The 20,122-nt window shown below is 37.9% G+C and overlaps 1 protein-coding gene across 1 annotated transcript in view; it reads right to left on the bottom strand.

Moving 5' to 3' along the window:
• The window catches only part of LOC145783544 (von Willebrand factor A domain-containing protein 3B-like), a 38,254-nt gene that overhangs the window by 7,741 nt on the left and 10,391 nt on the right, over positions 1-20,122 (bottom strand). Inside the window, exons 12-33 of the mRNA XM_082595444.1 lie at positions 19,265-19,388; positions 18,727-18,833; positions 17,843-17,872; positions 16,137-16,319; positions 15,575-15,694; positions 15,011-15,141; positions 11,438-11,610; positions 11,168-11,299; positions 10,398-10,458; positions 9,972-10,128; positions 9,480-9,652; positions 9,003-9,124; positions 8,251-8,363; positions 7,549-7,643; positions 7,182-7,335; positions 6,786-6,878; positions 6,234-6,376; positions 5,663-5,792; positions 5,388-5,477; positions 4,937-5,025; positions 2,609-2,676; positions 2,074-2,157 (exon numbers count right to left, since the gene is read on the bottom strand). Coding sequence (XP_082451570.1) covers positions 2,074-2,157; positions 2,609-2,676; positions 4,937-5,025; positions 5,388-5,477; positions 5,663-5,792; positions 6,234-6,376; positions 6,786-6,878; positions 7,182-7,335; positions 7,549-7,643; positions 8,251-8,363; positions 9,003-9,124; positions 9,480-9,652; positions 9,972-10,128; positions 10,398-10,458; positions 11,168-11,299; positions 11,438-11,610; positions 15,011-15,141; positions 15,575-15,694; positions 16,137-16,319; positions 17,843-17,872; positions 18,727-18,833; positions 19,265-19,388 — 2,572 coding nt within the window. The remainder of the gene's footprint in view (positions 1-2,073; positions 2,158-2,608; positions 2,677-4,936; positions 5,026-5,387; positions 5,478-5,662; positions 5,793-6,233; positions 6,377-6,785; positions 6,879-7,181; positions 7,336-7,548; positions 7,644-8,250; positions 8,364-9,002; positions 9,125-9,479; positions 9,653-9,971; positions 10,129-10,397; positions 10,459-11,167; positions 11,300-11,437; positions 11,611-15,010; positions 15,142-15,574; positions 15,695-16,136; positions 16,320-17,842; positions 17,873-18,726; positions 18,834-19,264; positions 19,389-20,122) is intronic.

Raw genomic sequence — 20,122 nt, 5'->3', positions numbered from 1 at the left:
TTTTTATTACCATAAAAGTTCAACAAACTTCACTGTGGCGCTTTTAAAAGTGGCTTTATCACAAAGACTAATATTTAAAAATTGAAAGAAAAAAAAGAGGCTTAGAACTCAAGCATCTGTCAGGTTAGCCCATAAAGTATTTGTTTATTGTTGCAAAGAAACTATTGCTTAACTTCGGAAAAAAAACTAAAACACAGATCTGGTGATACCACACAAAAGTAGGATGAAAAATTTGTGCAACTTAGCGGTTAAACTTTTTGTCGACTAACCCAACCTAATAAACCTAATCAAAATTTTGCTTAAAATTTTAAAACTTTATTTCCTCGAGTCGGAGATCTAAAGGTTTTAATTGACCAGCAACAAAATCCAAGATGATGTGAACAGAATTGAATAAATACGACTTTTGTTTATCCTCACTCCAAAAAAAATGGGGCAGACATCGCCTCATCGGCCAACATGGGCCTCGCTACCTCAATCACGCCGATCAAAATGCAATGCGCGTGCTGCAAGACAATCGACAAAACAAAGCGTACCATTCACTAATCTACATTGCATCACTACACGCAATATGACGTCACACGTGCAGTGATTAATCGCATAAACCAGCGCTGATTGGGTGTGGTTTGCATCACTGTAGGTGATTTGGAAATATAGGAGTTTTCCTCACGAGTTAGTGTTAAAACCCAAATACTAGATAGCAAAAGTCTTTCCGTTTTACATCAATTTAACGTTTGTAAACATTAATACAGATAAAATATATCTGATAAGTACAAGTTTAAATTATCCAATTTAGGTGTGGCCCTCGCTAGTAGGGGTTGCCATTTTGTTTCCATAACAGCGGTTATCCAAATGAGAGTGGATTTCGGATTCATAAATTAGTCAAACAAACAACAAGCTTTGAATGCCCAAAGTCTTTTGATAACCCAAGTTATGAAGTCAAAAGTTTTGAATTTTAATAAAGTTTTAAGTAATTTTGCATTTTACATACACAAGGAAACATTATACAACAGCATTGAGCATCATAATGGGGTTGAAAGATGCTCTATCATGCATAAGCAACCATAACTTCTGACATATTTCAATATTCAAATGACGAAATTTTAGTTAAAAGGAACTTAATTTTTTTCACTGTGAAAGAACAAACACTTCCAAAGACGTCATTTTAAAACGTCATTTTATTCTCAATGATAAAAAATCATTTAACTACGTCATACGTCATTACAATGACGTAGTTGTAAATGACGTAACTACGTCTACGTCATTTAACTACGTCAAATACGTCATTTAACTACGTCATTTTATTGTCAAATGAATCGTGCATCAGGTGACATCTAATGATTTAATCTTTATCGAAGTGCAAGATTTGAAACGCTGCTTGATTGTCGAGCTCACACAACGAAAATATTGATTTTGTGGCTAGATACAATTCAACCGCGTTTGTTCTGTCGCAAAAATTCAACCGCGTTCAAGTGCAAAGCACTGATCACTCAGTCAATTATAATGAGGGGGCCAACAGATAAAGTCAGAAACTTTACTTTTCGGTGTTTATCTCCCAAGATGCCACCATGCTCAGCAGTTTGACTCACAATTGAATGGTTCGGTCACCACCTAAGTTCGGGGGCAAGGCAAAACCCAGATAATCATATAACAATATTTGCGTCAACGAGAAACATCGCCGGAGAACGACTAGAAAAATAAAGAGAAGAAAAAAAGGGCAGAAGAAGATTAGGAAAAAAAGAAAGAGAAGAGAGAAAAAAATGAAAAAGAACATAAAAAGATTAAGAAAATGAAAACGAATTGTGGAAAATAATGAGGAAAAACATGAGTAAAAACAGAAAAAAAACGGAGGATGAAGAGAAAGATAAAAAATTAGAGAAAATAGAATAGACAAAAAAGAGGAGGAAGAAGATTAGAAAGAGAAGGTAAAAGATGATCATTATAACGTCCACTATGCATGCATTATTCCAGCTAATTAAGCACTTTGCACCAGTGTCTTACGATGATTCAGTGTCACCAAACGTTAAAAAGACGTAACATTTATGAGATGGAAATGCATGCAGGAGCACAACTCACAAATATGGACACCATCATCGTTCTTGGTTATCATAACTGACTCGTTCGCGTCGTCAACCGCGATGACCGTGCGGTCTTGGTCATCTAAAGGCAACGCTCCATATTGCTCGTGCACAGTGACAGCTTGTTCGAAAGTCAATTAAATTTGAAGCTTCGGTTAAAATTAAGCCCAAGCCAAAGATTGTCAAGTCAAAAGAATCAACAACAAAAAGCGACAGAGCTGTCTAAAAACATCACTTAGAAGGAAAAATCTTGGAGACGATGATTTGAGTTACACACATGTGGAGATTAGAAATGAATATCGCACAACCGTCTAAATATGTCATTTCTTTAAAAAACACGCAAAGTTCTTAACTCAAGACATCGTTTCCAGGATTGTTGCCTCAGAATTATCAAAACACCTTCTCTAAAAGCCTTCCCTTAATTAAACATGAAAGCTTGAAAGATGTTCAAAACGAAAAGTGACTACACAGCGTTGGACCAGACTGGAAAGCTTGCGACGACCCTACAATGACGTCATCATTACGTGACTCACGTTCAGTTTTCTCTGGTATCGGGGTAACTGTTGTCATGGTGCTCGATGACGTATGCGTTGGAGGAGGGCTGTAAATATAAACAGAGTTTCAACAAAACGTTGTGGCATCTTGGGTAAATATTATAAACAGTATAATAACAAATACACAAACAGTAGCGGATCTCGACCCATTTGTGAGGATATAAAAGAAAACTGATTGGAAAAACAATACATCTCCACAACACCAATCTGTACAACTATGAAGAGAAATGAATATGCTAACACTGTGATCTAGTGAATGATGTTGGAACACTGACGATGCTTTCAAAACGAAATGCAGTTTTTTTTTCAATACAATACTAACTGATTTCAATGCAACTGATACTGTTTGATTAGTAATGTAGCGAGTGGTGTGCGCAGGAGGGGTGGCATTGAGCAATGGATTTAGTATTTGCTAAGCCTACAGTATAACAACATTGTTATTTGCTTTGACAGTGCTCATCATCATCATCGGCTCTGCCTGAATAAGGCGTCAGCTACCGTGACTTTCTACAACGATCGATCGTCTATTGTTCTTATTAAATTTAAAAAATCCTGGTTTGTCCATGTTAAATAATTCTTAAAAATTTCCAAACGTGCACAACCCCGGTGCGTCTGACCAGGAAGCCGCCCCATCATCACCGAGTGCTCAATTCCGCGCTTACGATAGACGTGCCCGATGAATGTCATTTGTCTTTTTATAACAGTTCTAATGAGGACGCCAGGGGTATCCCCAGAACGTCTCTACACTTCTTCATTAGTGATCTTATCAATCCAGTTAATTCCTATCATTTTCCGCGTGAAGCAAATTTCAGCACGGTTGATCTTCTTTTTAATCTGCGGACATACAGTCCAGGATTCACAGCCATACAATGGAACTGAATTCAGTTTGTTAACAAACGTACACCTGTAAAATTCTTAATCTAGTGTTCAAAGGGATTGAGTTTGATTTCAAGATTTTGGCCATTTTGATGAAAGCTTGTTTGGATTGTGCAATTCTTGATTTTACATCGCCCTAGCATCGACCATTCGAAGAAACTACAGAACCCATATAGTTGAAACTATTTACTTGTGAGACTGGTGTATTCTGTATTTTGATTGAGTATACAGAAATTATTTTCTTTTCTGAAATTGTCATGCAGAAGGTTTTCGTTGCGTTCAAATCAAGTCCGAGGTTCTCGCTTTGCTGAATGATTATGTCGAGTAAATATTTTAAATTGGAATTTGATGTAGTGATTAGTACCGTGTCGTCTAACAGTGCTATCCAAACATAATGCCGTGCTGTAGGCCTACTTCGTTAAATTACTGGAACGTTTTTTTGAAACGGGAGACAAAGCCCAATGCCTCCCCCTCTCTGCGTACGCCACTGAATGTACCAATCCATGCTATCATTGTGAGTATAACTTTATGACCATGGCATGATGAATCAATAAAAAATCACACTATTTAACCGTTGTAAAGGATGCAAGGCATAATAGTGAAAAGTCTCAGGCACTTTTCTTGAAAACGTAAGTTAGAATTATAGCATCACAAAACAACAATTCAACAACTAGAATTCAAACTCATGGTTAGTTGAAAGGTGAAAGCCGCAGCATGCAAATGACGAAATGGACCTGGTTAGAAGTTGCCTGTGCTAGTTGTTGTTAAAGTAATGCCGCGAAATGTGCGTACAACATATGACAACTTTCTAACGTAAAACATATCATGGCGTGAACAATTCATGATTAAGTTTACATTAGATGATGTCAGTCGATAAACGTCATCAGTCAGTAAACACTGCAGCCTACCAAGCTCTGTTAGGGTTAGACAGTAGGTCACAACGATGTATACACCTGTTGAGCTTAACAGCTTTTTTAACCAATGGCGAGATCTTTAAAGGTTATTGTTTAAATCGAAACTATATAAAAGGGGATCATCAGAAGGTCCTTATTCAAATAGAATTTTATATTATATTAAATATTATTTTAGGGTAAAATAGGCTGTAAAGGTTTTAGAAAGTAATAACTATATTTGATGCAATTCGCTCTGCTTGACTTTTTGCTTGGCATTGAGCACTTTTTGTAAAATTAATAGTACTTATAGTTTAATTTCTATGTGAATATGAATCTTTGCAAAACAATAAAATTTAAGCTGATTGCATTGAAGTCGTTACGAAACAAGCAAATTACAGTGACGAAAAGGTGAAACATGGATGCAATAAAAAGAACACAATGAGTTCTTCAAAATTAGGTTGATTCTGATTGGCTAAATGGCACAGCAGGTCAAAGGTCACGCAGCCAACCAACCATGCAATGACGCATGCTGACTTACGAATCCGGGGTGGTCGGGTCGGTATTAGTTGAAATATCATTTGTCATTGGACCAGTGTTGGTGGACGATGTGCGCATCTGCAAGTCTTTCTGCACGACGGTATAGACAAAACCAGGTTGACCACACAGTAGCATTATTGCTGTACAGTGTACATAATAGCAATAGGTTGCGTTCAAGCAAATAGTTTGTGTCAAAACCGTTGGCTCTAACGACAGTTATTAGAATTTTATCTCGAGTTCTTTAGTTCACATTAAAACGGAAAACTATTCAAAAGTATACAGTTGAGAACGTCCAATGCACATGGCCGTATGCTTGAAACAACAACAGAGATTTCTTGCGGAGTTTGCAATAGGTTCATGATTTCAAGTGCAACATACAAGCACCTGTTACAAAGGTGTTCAATGTTGATTTGTAAAAAGTGTTTGTTTACTTAAATATTTGCAAAACTAACCAATAACTGCTTTTTATTCTCGTCGTTGCTAGCCATGTCTTTCAACTCCTTCCTAGTGCCTTCGAGCTCCAGCGACTGCTGCGCCAATATCTATAATAACAATGAAGGTGTTGATGTTGATGACGGTGATGATAAGACATAAACAATCTTTCGTTGGGCAATGTACATTGTACAAGCAATTACGAAGGTGGCGCAACAAAAGTTGATTTTAATAGCAATCGTTACGTCACAAACTAAAGAATGGCCACTTGTGATCCATGAAACGGAACACCAACCTCCCTCTGTTCCTGCTGCTCCCGGCAGTTCCCATCCAGGAGTATCTGAAGATCTTGGAGACTGGATCTCATGTCCTCAACGTATCCGGGTTCTCGGGGGGACTGGGCCGGTACGAAGTCCACGCTTGGTCTAAAAAATAAGTTTCATCTAATTAATGTTTCTTGATGTTGTAACGATAGTGAAATGATGTGAAAAGAGTCAAGAACCAACTCATAGAAGGAATGGTTTAGTGATGGAGGTTCATGATGACCTTTACTTTTCTCAACAGTCAAACTTCAAAGGATGTAAAAAGTACAAGTAAAACTTTCACTGCTGGCATATGCCTGGCTAACTGACGTTCAGCGTATCATGATAATGCACATCCTCAGAGCAGAAAACAACAAACAAAAAAATTAGTTTAAAAACACACCTTTGTTCAATAAAACCCTAAAGAAACATTTTTAAGAAACCAAACTTTTAAAACTACTTAAAAAAACACTTTTTTTAATACTGACTTAGCATAAAATATTTTAGTACAAAAACACTAATGCGCATGCGCAAGACAGAAGCAACAATCTTTCACCAACTTACACAGTGGTGTCTATCTGTGAGGCACGTTGGATGTAGCGCACTGCGAAGGAGTAACGGACTTGACTTATCTTGACCACTTTGCTCCTTGGAAGGTTGGTCTTGGTGTCGTTGTATTTCAAAACCGTGTAGAACTTGTCTCGTACCTTTGAGTCAAAGTGTGAAAGTTTGGTGCTTTGTCGGCATCAGGTGGCATCTTTGCTTTGTTTTTTTAAAGCCAATTAATTTATATGATTCACAATGTTGCCGCCACGACACGCAATGCAAATTTAATTCAAGTATCAAACTTGAATTGCACAGGGAAACAGTAAACCGCAGATGCAAACTTGCAACGTCCAATAAAAAATAAAATTGGCAATGACGGTTAAGAAAGCCTACACAAGTTTTAACAATTTTTAAATTGATAAAAATCGTGTATGATTTATGAGCTGGGAAAATGGCGATGTTTGCCTAGTTTACTTGGAGATTAAAATTTATAAAATTTCCTTTGTGAGAAGATTTCAATCAATCAATAAGCAATCAGCAAGCAGTATCTGATGGTTACCAACAACTCACTTGTGACTTGGCAGGCACACCGATGATGATGCCAGGCACGTAACAACTGACGTTGCTTTCCCTCTTGCTGAAGGCAAGCACTTGGTCGCCGATCTACAAGGAACCAATGTACAAGATCAAGCAGGGGTCGCATGCGGACTGATAGTTCATGTAAAGGTCAAAATCTACCACTGGAGAGAACAATTTACCTCCAATGAAGAGAATACATTAATTTGAACATGGCAGCATGAAAGCTTAATTTTAAGTCGCTAAGACCTTAGTCCATCTCATCATGTCATAAATTACACAACAAAACACAAAAACAGTATTTTAAACTAGAATGGCGTTTCTAAACATAACAGTTGATGAAGATGCCACATAAACGGTTGTCTATCAAGCACATATGCGCATGCGCACCTGTAGACGAGGGCAGGAGACGGCGCCAGAGCGCGGGATGACGAATCGGGACGGCACAATTGACTCTGTGCCGTGTTTGAACCTTACAAGAGCGTGCCTCGCGTCTGTGCTCTTTGTGACTATCCCGCTGTAATAGAAGCCATCCACCTCGTCTCTGGAAGGAAAACATGACAAAGTAGATCAGCACCTTAACCACCCAGAGAGCAAATCAGTCCTCTTTTACGTAAAAATGACTGATTTGCTGTCTGGAAATAACCGCAGCCAGCAATCAGTTAATCATTGAGTTAGACGAAACATTGCTATGACTTTTTCTGGAAAGTAGCTGCAGTTCAAACTGTGGCCTCACTATTCCAGCATGAAACCTCACCTTGCGATGACCTTTTGACCTTTCAACCTGTCAATGCGTGATTGTTTCGTGCTTGGTCTCCCTGGTTGCTCTATTACTTCATAATCTCTTGAAGGCTGGAAACACAATGACAAAGTGAATGCTTTATAAGAAGAATTTGATTCGTTTCAGAGAGCTGGAAATGTTTGTATTCGCAAAATCGATTCATTTATTGGGTTGATATTTTTTGCGGGTGGGGTGACGCGGCGGACAAGGCATTCGCTTTCTAATCATGTAATCCTGGTTCGACTCCCAGCTTAAGCTGGTTGTTAAAAACACCGCTCACCTCTACCCAGGGTGCAATAAATTGGGTGGGCGTAGTTGCTGAAGGAAAGGCGGCAGAGAGTAAGGAACTGTCCACCCTACTCTCGTTGGTGCGGAAGACTTTGTATAATGAAAACCTTATCTTCTCATACCCAATGTTTGGATTCATGTTGGAGACTCACTTTTACCTGATATTTATTTATTCAAGTGTTATTTGTCTACACAAAAGATTGATTATCTTGCTGCATCTGTAGAGGTGTTTCCTCGGACAATTCGGCAAACCAGATCAGAATCACAAAAAAACAAAAGCCTTTTGTTCGTTTAAGTGTTTATAATTCTATCACATTGTGAAGACTTATGACGTCATAAATTACTATTGATTACGCCACAATAAGCAAAAGTAATGAATCCAACATCTACCTGTTCTGAAGCAGCAGAAGAAGATGAAGAGGAATCGGAGTCGCTCTTTCGCCCCATCGCCACCTTCTTCGCTGTGTTCTGGAGGTCCTGGGACTGCTGCAGGTACCGCTCACCTGAACAAAAAATTAAGCTCAAATGTAAAAGTTTGTATATACACTTGCATAGTCACTGCACGCAACATTGTGAACTGCATAGAAATCTAATCTTGTCAAGCGAAGGTATGCGTTAAGTTTTAAAATCTTTTTCAGGACGATTTTAGATCTGCTAACAAAGACTTTTTATAAGAATAAAAGTTTAAACTAATTTTAATATGAAGTGATCACTTTTATCATTATTCTGAGCTCCTTCCATAAGTTTTTAGGCACCGAAATTAATGTTTAGAAATAACGAGTTAAGGAGTGCAAATTGTATTACGAATTGATTCGTTCCATCTTTTCAACCCTTTTTTAATAGAAAAATTAGTTTAAAATTTGTAATAGAAAAATCAAAACACCTTCAAGTATGTTATGGCTTGCATCAACAACCAGCATTGGCAACTATAGGACAAATCTAAATTATTATCATTATTTCGAGAAGTTACACAACACAACCATAGATGCAAACGTGATGAAGTTAACTGACAGCAATGAAAAGACAAAGAGTAAAAACAGAGCTCAAAAAATGGGTTTTCAAATTCATGGAGCTTGGTTTCTTAATACAATTTTTTAGACTTTTTGTCGTGGTGAACAATCTTGCTTGTATTCACAACCAACCTAAGTGAATCTCGTCAACTAGTAGTTGTAGTTCTTGAGCCTCAATTGGCCAGCCCAGCCTATCAAAGGCTTGATGCACCGCGTCGCTATTGTTTATGTACGATACTGGTCCGTTCTCGAACCTGAAAAGCAAAACAGGGCTTTGGGTGAAAGTCGATACAAAGGTGTTAGAATATGAATAAGCCTAGGGACGTAGCAAGTTAGGAAAGTGCTAAGAATATTTGACAAGTTATAGAAAAGCTCACTCGTCTTGTATTTTAAAATAAAATTACAGCATTTGTTGCAAGCACATGGTCAGTGAAGGCTTCTTTAAGTTGCGAATCTCACGTAGGCTAAGTATCTAGTTGCGCTCTGAAGGAGGCAAAATGAAATTTGTTCCTTGAAAGAAATTCGCAAGGAAATTATGTCAATTTTATCGACGGCATTTTGCAACAAGCGTTTAAATTTTACAAAAGATCAAATTCCATTTTTTCTCACTTTTCTCGTTCTTCCTGCGATAGCTTCCCCCACACCTGGAGGTCCAACCTCTGATGAAATTGCTCAATCGCCTCCTTCAATTTTTCATCGTAACCCGGAAGATCAACGGCCGCTGGGTTGACCAGACGAATTTCCTGTTTGTTGCGAGGGGAAACATGGGCGATTGGCATCACCTGCAAACACAGACAATTATGCGCCAACAAATCTGGCAATTGTGACGCATGGGCGGTTATTTGTTTCTCTGGGTGGGCCGTGTAAGTTGCCTACCTTCATTAACGATAAAACGTCTTTCATTTCATATGCAACGCCCTGACAAAGCATCTAAGGCAACACACACGACGTCAAGCGCTTAACGTTTGTGCGTGATTGCAACATCACAACGTAAATTATTACGTCATAACTAAGAACAAATCTTTAAAGAAAAAGCAAAGGAATAAATTTCAAACGCAAAATTCTTGCAATTTGTTCATGAATATTGATACCAACTCTCACATCGTTGAAGACTTTAGAAACAACATGGCGGTTGAGGACTGGTATGTACTTCGGTTTGACCTTGACCACAGTAGGCGTCAGTACGTCCATGACTGTTAGTTTCTTGGCTATTAGACCGTTCTTCTTAAGCCACGTAGCGTTCGGTATGTCTAAAGTACTGACAAGTGACAATATAAAAATGTTTATCAAGTAGCCGCAAAGAAAGTCACCTATCTACCAAAAAAAAATTACATTAGAATGAATACGCTAGTACATGGATAAAAGATAACAGCCAATTGGTTTTGAACACCATATATAATAAGTCAAACAAGGCATTAACTCTTCCAAGGTGTAATATCATACCCTTAAAGTAACGCAAGCTGGCAATATTTTGAACTTAGTATTAACTGGCGCATTAAACTGGAAAGCAAAAAAGAAGACCTTTACTTTGTCTGCTTCTTCTTCTTTTTTGGAGTTTCCTTCTTCTCAGCTTTCAGTCTCATAACGTCTGTGAAAAAATTAAGAGACATTAACTCTACATTATGAAATGATGCAACCAGCTCTTACAAAAACTTCAAAACAAATAAAGTTAAGGAGTACTCATTCTCTTGATTGGTAACGCTCTTTTGCCAATAGAGCTTTATCTACCCAGTGATAAGTAAGAACAAAATAAATCTAGTAAAATGCACTTTTAGAGGTATATGTTTTGAAGTTGATATGTACATAAAAATCGAAATGCTAACACCTATTATTACTAGACAATACAGCAATGTTAAACCAGAATGCTGTTCAGTACAAGGAATCTATAAAAACCCGAAAAATAGTTTTAAGAAATGGCTGGGTGGATGGCGTTTTATAGGCAATTCCACACCTGTCCTGAATGGGGGGCAAACGGAACTTAAATTTTCATGCATGTCGACCGTGATGGGGCTGTACTACTGTCAACCAACATCCAACCTTTTGCATTAATTTAACGTCTAAAGACGCTGGATCATTGGAAAAGAAGTGAATTGCAGAGAAGGTGTGCGTGCTATGGGGGTAGAAATACCGATTAGCCCTGGCCGCTTTCTTGTTTCTGCTTAAAATAGTCCGGGCCGCCATTTTTGTTTTGTGTTAATAATAAGGGTGCGATCCTAGAAAAGAAAAAATGAAACCAACTCCAATCTTTAAAAAAATTAAAGTAGAAGGAATGAGATACACAATATGCGACTTGTCACCTTGGTAGGCTTCTACAGACTTGTCAATCTGTCGCTCATAGAACTGTTCGGTTTCTGGAAGCATCCAACCGTGAGATTCACCTTGACCGCTCAAGCGTAACATGCTTGTTCGAGTGTGACCAGCTTGTCGTCCTGTATTGTTGCAAGGGGCAAAGATTGGGATAAAATCAATGACGTTTCATAGAGTTTGTTTATTCATAAACTAATCCAACTTTCATGATTTTACTCGAGAAAAAATGAACTGAACTCTTACCAAAATACAACGCTTACCTGCGCTTTTAGATTTTCTAGAACGTCTTTGTGATGATATTATGACGTCATTTGACCCCCTGGTCCCGCGGTGATTCTTGTGAGAAACCTCCATAGTAGGTGGTGGGGTGTTTGGGGGTGATGGGCGGGGATAGTGACCGAGGCTGGTGTGAGGGCGGGGATACGAGTTGTCACTGCAATGAAATTAGTTTTCGTGGATGATTTGCAATTCTAAATCGGCTCTTTTTACTGATAAACTGGATTAAGTCAAATATGAAAAATGACTCTGTTATTAACGCACGAAATACTTTTTGCAATTATTCAAGCCTGCAATATTTCCATGGGCTACACACCACACGCAGGTCGTATCTTCAGGGAACCTGGTATAAGTCGTTTATTTTATAGCAAGTTCGTCCTTGCATTCATTTCCTCAATGCTGACTTCCAGCAACGGATGTCAAAGGCGTTTATTGCAACTGATTATTTGGTTGAGAATGGAATCCATTTCTTCTGATTTAGAGTAAAACAACAGTCTGTGCACTAATGGGCATGTGCCAATGATTTCAAAATATCCAACACAGCTTTTGACGTGGTAGGGGTTTGCAGATTAAATCGACGAGAAAGTTCACACTGCGATTCAAGTAACAAAGACGCTTAACCTGTCAGCGACGACTTGGGTAGTTGTGAGGATAGGAAGTTCAATGTGGGGATAATTGAACGGAATGTATTTTTCACAAGCGTACATTATACAAACGTAATATTCAGCAATAATTTAACAAACAAATTCATAATGCAAAGAGTGAAACATTTCTACAAAACAACGTTGCAAAATCAGTCCTGAAACTCAGTTGAAAGAAACATTCTCCAACAACTGCATCTTAACAAACATCGTGGTCTTTGCCGTAAGCTCACATCATTCAAAAGAGGTTTCGAACCCCAACAGGCCACTACAGTACCGACTTTGTGCATAAAGTTTAGAGTAGAATCGTAGCATTGAAAACTAACATAACAGCTCATAATAAGTGCTTCAAAAATTAGTTAAGGACGCCTTCGCGTTTAAAATAATTTACTTCAATTAATCGACAATGATAAATCCGTATAATTATTACTCAATTCAATAACCACAAGATAAATTGTAGTGTGCGCTTATTTTTATAAACTCACGTAACTTCGACCTCTCTTGCTACACTAACCTGGCAACACCTTCTCTTCACAAACCTTTGAATTGCTGGAATCTTTAAATGTCAGAAAGTATGAAGAAACCAAAACAAGCAGCTTTCGTTGACACAAGGCACAGAAGTCGCTTCTATCAAATCTTAAGTTTGTACTCGGCATGGGAGCATAGCTAAGCTTTGAAAGCCTCAGCTTGATGTCAGTACAAGCAGAACTTCTCAAGCGACTTCAGCTCCAGGTAAGCCACAATAGAAGAGAACAATACCCGCCATTGTCATCACACAAAGTAGGCGAGTCGCAAATTGTCCCAACAACAAAGCAGATGACAATGGTACAAACACGCATTCCTCGTTTCCCAAATACACTTTTCCAAATACATACGTCGTTAGTAACGTTGAAACGACGTCTTTTTTCAGGTTAAAGGGAAGTTAGTATGACAGCGGACACGAGAAAATGCCGCTCGGTCCTCGGTGTATCTTCCAAAAGTGCGTCACCAAACGCGAGACAGAGAGTTACATACACTGCAATACTCAAAATTCTAATAATTTTTTTTTTTTGCAACCAAAAGTTCTGCGTAAGGCTGAAGGTTTCAAATAAGTTGCAATCTCAATTTGCAATTTGTTTAAACTGTACATAACTGTTGTTAGCAGTTGCTATTGATTTTGAAGGAGAAATACTGCTCTTACGTTAAAACAGTCGATGACGGCAGCAGCTTATTGCCTTTCAACCAGCAAGATCATTGAGTACCGTACTTCATTTTTTGTATCAACATTTTAGCATTTGTAGTATTTTGACAACTTGTATTTAAAAAAGGAAGCAAAGTATCCTTCAACTACCTCTCACAAGTTTCACACTAATAATAGCCTACGATACAAAGTTTAACTCTCTAAAAGTCTCTAAGTTCCTTTGATTTGTGCTGAAACGTACAACTAGTGATTTTTAAAAAACGAGTGATATTGCGCGTAATCATCATTATCATCCAAATTCGGTTTTGTCCCTACTAGTGGAGGTGACCGATTCTTTTCTTGCAGCGATTGCTTTCATTGCTATCCTTCATCTCGTTCTGTCCATTGCATCCTCTTTCTTCAATCCGACTTTGTCTGCTTCATTGTTCACCTGTTCCTTTTATGTTCTTTTTGAACGTCCCCGTTTCCTCTTCCCATCTACTTGCAAGGTCAATGCCTTTCGAAGAAAATTTCCTTCTTCCTTTCTTAGTACATGCCCATACCATCTTACGCTATTTTCTCTTGCAAGTTGTTCAATAGTATCTCTCATCTCCAGCATATCCATCAGCGCTTCAGTCTTTTTCTCTCCTCGTCTGTATCGCACACATTACTCCCACCATAGCCCTTTCCGTTCTTTTCAGAATTATAAGTTTACTTTCTTTCCATGTCTATCCATGTCTCGAGAGAGAACTTGCAATTCTAAGATGAATGGAAAGGGCAATGTTGAGAGCAATGTATTTATATATTTCCTCTACCCAATTGTATTTAATATGTTGTACCCTCATATCTCTGCCTGCGCGTGCTTTACCTTCCAACGAAGCACCTGGCCACATAAGTGAGATCTCATACATTTAAAGTTAAGCCGCCTTCAAGGTTAAGCAAACAGAACTAAACCATCGTATTGTGTAAAGCTCTTCAGATTTGTTTTGACGAGTAGTTACCAACGCTTGCTTTGCTTCAAACGATGTTTGCTCATACATAACATCCAACAATTCAAATACAAGTCTAAGGCCATTTAATTCAATTAGCGTTGTGGTGAATGCCAAGATACAAGGCTCTGTAATCACAATGCGCATCAAGTTTTTAAACAAATTTAAGAAAACCTGTAAACAACAAAATGAATATTTTTAAAAATATATTGGTAGGAATTCATCACAAAAGATCATTTCATAAAGCACTCCAACAATTGGGTTAAAATTCTGGTAACAAAAATGTGAACGACTATGCGCAGTTGGGCTGAGCGGTTTAAAGAAGCTCTTCCATGACATCTAGTGGCGGTGATGCATTTTAAGCTGCAGCAAGAAATTCGAAACTTCCAATTAATTATTATCAATCTAGGTGGTCGGTCCTGCATTAATGGTTCGAAACCGCTGCATCACAACCTCGTAAAATTCGAGAATAACAACATGGAAAGACCAAAAGAAGACATTGTTTACTTTCAACATTTTTCAATCCGCAATTTTTCCTGTCTACGCCGGGTGGTTAGTTCGGTTAAGTGTACGGGAAGCCAAGGCCAATCACGGCATTTAGTAAAACAAAAATTTTAGTTACAGTAAACAGAAATTGTGAGCGTTTTCGGCTGTACATCTAGCCTTTATCATCTTCAAGCGTGTCATTAAGTGCCTAAAAGATACAATTGCATGCCATTGAGCGGTACCGAACCAGCTAACTAACTAATATTTGATTTTTTCACTCACCTGTTGGAGCTATCATCTCTTTTCCGGGCAAGAGCGCTTTTGGATCTTTTTGGACGAGAAAGCGGCCGAGGATGACGTCGCGATGACGCAGACGACACGTCAGCTGGTGACGTAGGTGACGACGTTCCGCTCTGTGAGAAAGTTCAAAGAAATGATTTCTACACACAAACAACATATAAATTTACGTAAGAGAAAATGGTTGGAACGTCTGGTCAATCTAATCAATAAACAAAAAGCCGAAAATGTCGATACTAAACCTATGTTCAGAAAACGTTTTGAAAACTAAACTGTTTTTATCATTAATGCGATTAAAATGTGCACTTTTAATTTTTCATCTTAACAGTAGGCCTACATTTTTAATAGGACAAAAGATGAAAAAGTTTAGTTTTCGAAACGTTGCTGAATGTAAGTTTAGTATCAACATTTTGGATTGTTTATTTTTTGAGTAAGTTTAAGGGCAAGTAAGTTTTTATTCGGGTGATTGCAATTTGGAAGTTTTTCCTAGTTTTCGTTATCATTGAAATTAACAGATCACATCAGAAATAAAATCGAAAAACGTCCAACCTTGCTTTTCTTGTTGTGATACCAGTCCAACATTACGCATCTTGCACGAAGTTTTGAGACTTTTTCCAAGTCACGTTTCCCGTTTTCAAGTTCTCTCTTCAACAGAGAAACGTCTTCACTCTGCACAAAGACTCAACAAATTGTTGATAGACATTTGAGAAGTGACTTGTCCAGTGTTGGAACAAGATCTAAATTACAACGCCAACCGTTTTTATCTTTATGCTTTAAAATGAAAACTGTTTGAGTATTGAAGGCAAAGACAAAAGAGCGAGGCAAAACAAGAAGTGGAGCAATAGACCCACGGCACAACATTTGTTTAGAGCTGCAAATATAAGTGTTGTCAAACAATAGATTCACTGCATTTCAGTGACGTCACAAACACCACAAACTCTGAAAATTCAACATTTCTGCAACGTATTGTGCAGCTAACTATGGAACAAGCAATTACAGAAATCTCTTCATTGCACAGAACTATATGATCTGAAATTATCTCTGATTGGTATGCAGCATACCGGTCAACCGGTTATATGTATATGAACCGGTTTGCCTTAGATGACCTCACCTCGAAGGGGGGAGGGGAGTCGGAGAGGCTTCCATTGCTGGCAAAGTTGTGGTAGCGGCCTCCAGTATCGGAAGAGAGCTGATAGAGGAATTGGTTCGCCTCCAAATCGTTACAGTTGAAAGCGATGGTATGTACAGGAACTGGATGCTGGAGCTGGACTTGCGCGAGAACCGACCGTGGTTGCTGAAATAAATTAAGATCTATAGCAAATTGTGTGGTCACTGTCAGCATTGTTTTATAACAGTGACAGAACAAAAGCGAAGGGCTGACACATAGTGGGTTGTTTACTTTGAAACTTTTCTTGTTGAATCGCGTGAAAACTACAAGCAACAAGAAAAATCAACTTTAGAGTACAATGAACATCTTATTCAAATAAATGACAACAAAATTACCCGGTTTGCACAACAAATCTGATGACAGACTAACATGTGAAACGTGAAAGAACTACAGAACATATCAAGTGATGAGTGAATAGTTATATTTTTCGCAATTTTTGTTTGATATTAAAAATAGGGAAAACAAAAAGCAATTTTTTTATAATGCTTCACTGACATTTCGCACGTAATCGAATCAGTATCTTCAGTACCAATATAATGCAACAATGTATGGACCAAACTCAAGAAAGTCGCATGACGTTTTTTTAATCTTGCACACCAGTAAGCCATAAAATTTATTTCTGAACCATCCGTTGTAGTAAGCTGCATCAGTTTCTAAATATGGTTTTATCTATTTTGCGTGGAGCATCAGTGTTGCATTCCTGGTAAAGTTACTGGTCTTAATTTCGATTGAACGTTTCATCATTTGACAGTCGACACATAACTAAACAATCGTTTAATAATGAGAGTAGAATATACAATTGTGCGATCACATTCCACGCATGTTCTTGCATGCACCGGACAATACATGAATGGAATAGACAGGAGCTACGTGCAACCATCACTGAGGCTATTCAGTGTTTCGAGAGTTTGGGTAAAAGTAAAGTAAACCACAATAAACAAATCAATGAAGACCCAATGATGGCTACGTCACTGTGACATCACAAGATGAACAAGAGAATAAGTACACTTTGCAATGACGTCATGAAAAGATAAATATGACATGGTATATTATAGAAAATTGTACCAATTAGGTTCATAGGCTATGTTGACAGAAATAAAGATAAGGACAATGGGGCAAGTGCAGGCGGAACAGAGAGACATAGGAACAGAAACAAAGAAAAAGAAAACAGAGAAAAGGAAGTGGGAAAACAAACTGATGACATGCATGAGATGAGCAAAGCTGGTGATGATATTAAAGTATTCTCATTCCGTGCGTTTTACACTTTGTTTTGCTGATTGTGAAAAAGAACACAAATAAATTGGACGTCGCATGCGGAAAGTGCTTTTGACCAAATAAATTATTGTAAGCACGGAGTTTTTCGTGTCAAGATGTTTGATATGATTTCAACACAAAGTGATACAGCGTCATTTTACGTCAGTTGCGTCACAGTAATCAACATGAAAATCTCCGATTCGGAAAAAAATCCGCATAGAAGCTATGTTTAGTTGACAACACTTTTAAAATTCTGCATTAACCCTTCAAGAGTGCGGTTTTGTTTGGTGAAACAGACGGAGATATGTAGATATGAAACAAATAAAGAAATGGCAGTGAAATAAGCAACTATATGACATGATAGAATGAAGCGTGCCTTTCATGCTGAGACAAACCTGTATAAACTTCCATATCATCTGTGGAGACTTGAAAGAAAATTTAAGATTATTGAAGCAACCGAAACACAACGCTATTTGCGTATTCAAAGATATATAGATTCCTGGTGGACCATCTTTTAATCGAATATTTATTCATATTTAAGTGAATAACAGTTTTCACACATTGAATAAAGAAAAAAAAAAACGATTTGTTCTGTTTTGGTTACTTAGTCGTTATTCTGGAGCAATAGACGAGGCGGATTGTCAAGTAACAGTAAATGAAAAAGGGCAGCTGTCCAAACTTTTTTTTATAACTTAGATCGATTTAAGTTTTTGTGCTGTGAAAAGCACCAAAGTTATAAAGTAAAACGTATAATTAATACAAAACATATTTTCTAATCAATAAAATCAAATATAGTTATTACTATCTGAAGCCTTTACAAATTGTTTCACCTAACGGATCATCAGAAGGTCTTATTCAAATAGAATAGGATTAGAATAGAATTCTATTTGAATAAGACCTTCTGATGATCCGTTAGGTGAAACAATTTGTAAAGGCTTCAGATAGTAATAACTATATTTGATTTAATTCGCTCTGCTTTGCCTTTTTGCTTGGCATTGAGCATTTTTGTAGTATTAATAGTTTTCATTGTTTTTTCTAATCAATACATACAGGTATCAAATCAATAGGTTTAAACTTTAGAAAAAAAATATGTATACTGTATTGATTTGTTTTCTTAGTGATTGCTTCTGTAATCTGTATTAAGTAAACCGTCTATTTGATGAAGTGTCTTAGTACCAGATCGCCTTTTTTCAGTTAGCTTTTCCCACATTTGATACAAGTAGCAATAACAGTACAGTAAAGCCCAGATATCACAATCGCATTGTTTGCATCAACTCACTTGGTCAGGTCTTCCGTCAGTCAACAGGTAGATGGCGTGGGTATGAGGATCCGAAAGAGCAATCCTGAGAGCAGCAAGAGTGTTGGTACTGCCTCCGACGCCGATGTCTGGGAAGAAAACAGTTTGACAGAAAATTTGTTGAAAAAAGATACGACTTTCATATATTTGTCAGGATATTTCTATTCGTAAACCTGGTTCTGCAAACTAAAACGAAAAAGCCAACAAATCAATAAACAGTGATTCAAATTGTGCAACTGGGCACGCAAATGAGTTCTTTTTGAGTTGAATTAGGTGAAACAAAATTTGTTGGAGAAACCATTTCAACTACAAGTTCATTATCACGATGCTGAAAGCATTGCATATGGCCATTGTCTTCCCCAGACATTAAATCAATCGTTTTTTTTACATTGATTCAATGTCTGCAAACATTCATTTAAAATCAATGTAAAAAACGGTTGATTAGCAGTCTGGGTCTTGCTGCATTAAATTTGGATTTAACAGAGGTTAGCAACCCCAATGAATGCATCCATGGACACACCTTTGATCCAACTCCAAGCGTTTAGCAAGTTCTGCTCTGTGACGTCACAAGCCTTATCTTTCCAGGCCACCGCTTTGGTGTCGAACTGAACGAAATTGAATTTGTTCTTGTGGCGGAGTTGTTCCTGCACATTATAAAGTTATGAGTTGGGAGTAAATGGCGAAATGAAGCAAGGAAGATTCAAGAAAACGTGAAAAAGGCAAGTTGAGGAGGAAAGCAGCAAGGTTGGCTTGACAAGAAGAGAGGACGCGTTAGACAGATCGATGTGGAGGCAGGGTGCTGTGAAGGTGATTGCGCCACATGGAGGTGGATTCGGCCACCCTCGGTAACGGGGACATCACTGGGTTAAATCTGGGGATACAAACTCACTGAGAAAATGAAGAAGTGCCAACCACAGTTTTTGTCATATCCAAGCTTACGCCTGGTAGTTAAAGACTAAAACTGCGGACGGAAAGGCAAGAAAGACAATCTTCGTGTCCACCTTCAAGTATGTGCGTGCTGCCAAAGATACAACCACATGCTCTTGAACGGTGTCGAGAACTGTTTTGTTTTCAGTCATTTATCGGTCATTGACCGTTTTTTAGTAAAATGTCCGAAAAAAATATAGTCAATTCAGTCAAAATGTCAATTCGGTCAAAAAGGAAATACTGTACTTTCGTCAGAAAAAATGATAGAAATAAATAAAAAATGACCGAATTTTTTCAAGTCATTTCGGACAAATTACCGAAAAGTCTCAGCGAAAAACAACCCAACTTGAGAAGCAACCGTGACCATCCGGGCGTCGTTGTCCTCCACATCTCACATTTTTATTACTCTCTTTACCAACATTTGTTGAACATGGTAAGACACAGGATGAAA

This window comes from Aplidium turbinatum, chromosome 14 (genome assembly GCF_918807975.1).
Source record: "Aplidium turbinatum chromosome 14, kaAplTurb1.1, whole genome shotgun sequence".
NCBI classification, from domain to species: Eukaryota; Metazoa; Chordata; class Ascidiacea; order Aplousobranchia; family Polyclinidae; genus Aplidium; species Aplidium turbinatum.
Note: the sequence above shows the minus strand (reverse complement) of the source record. Positions and strands in the feature narration are given on the sequence as shown.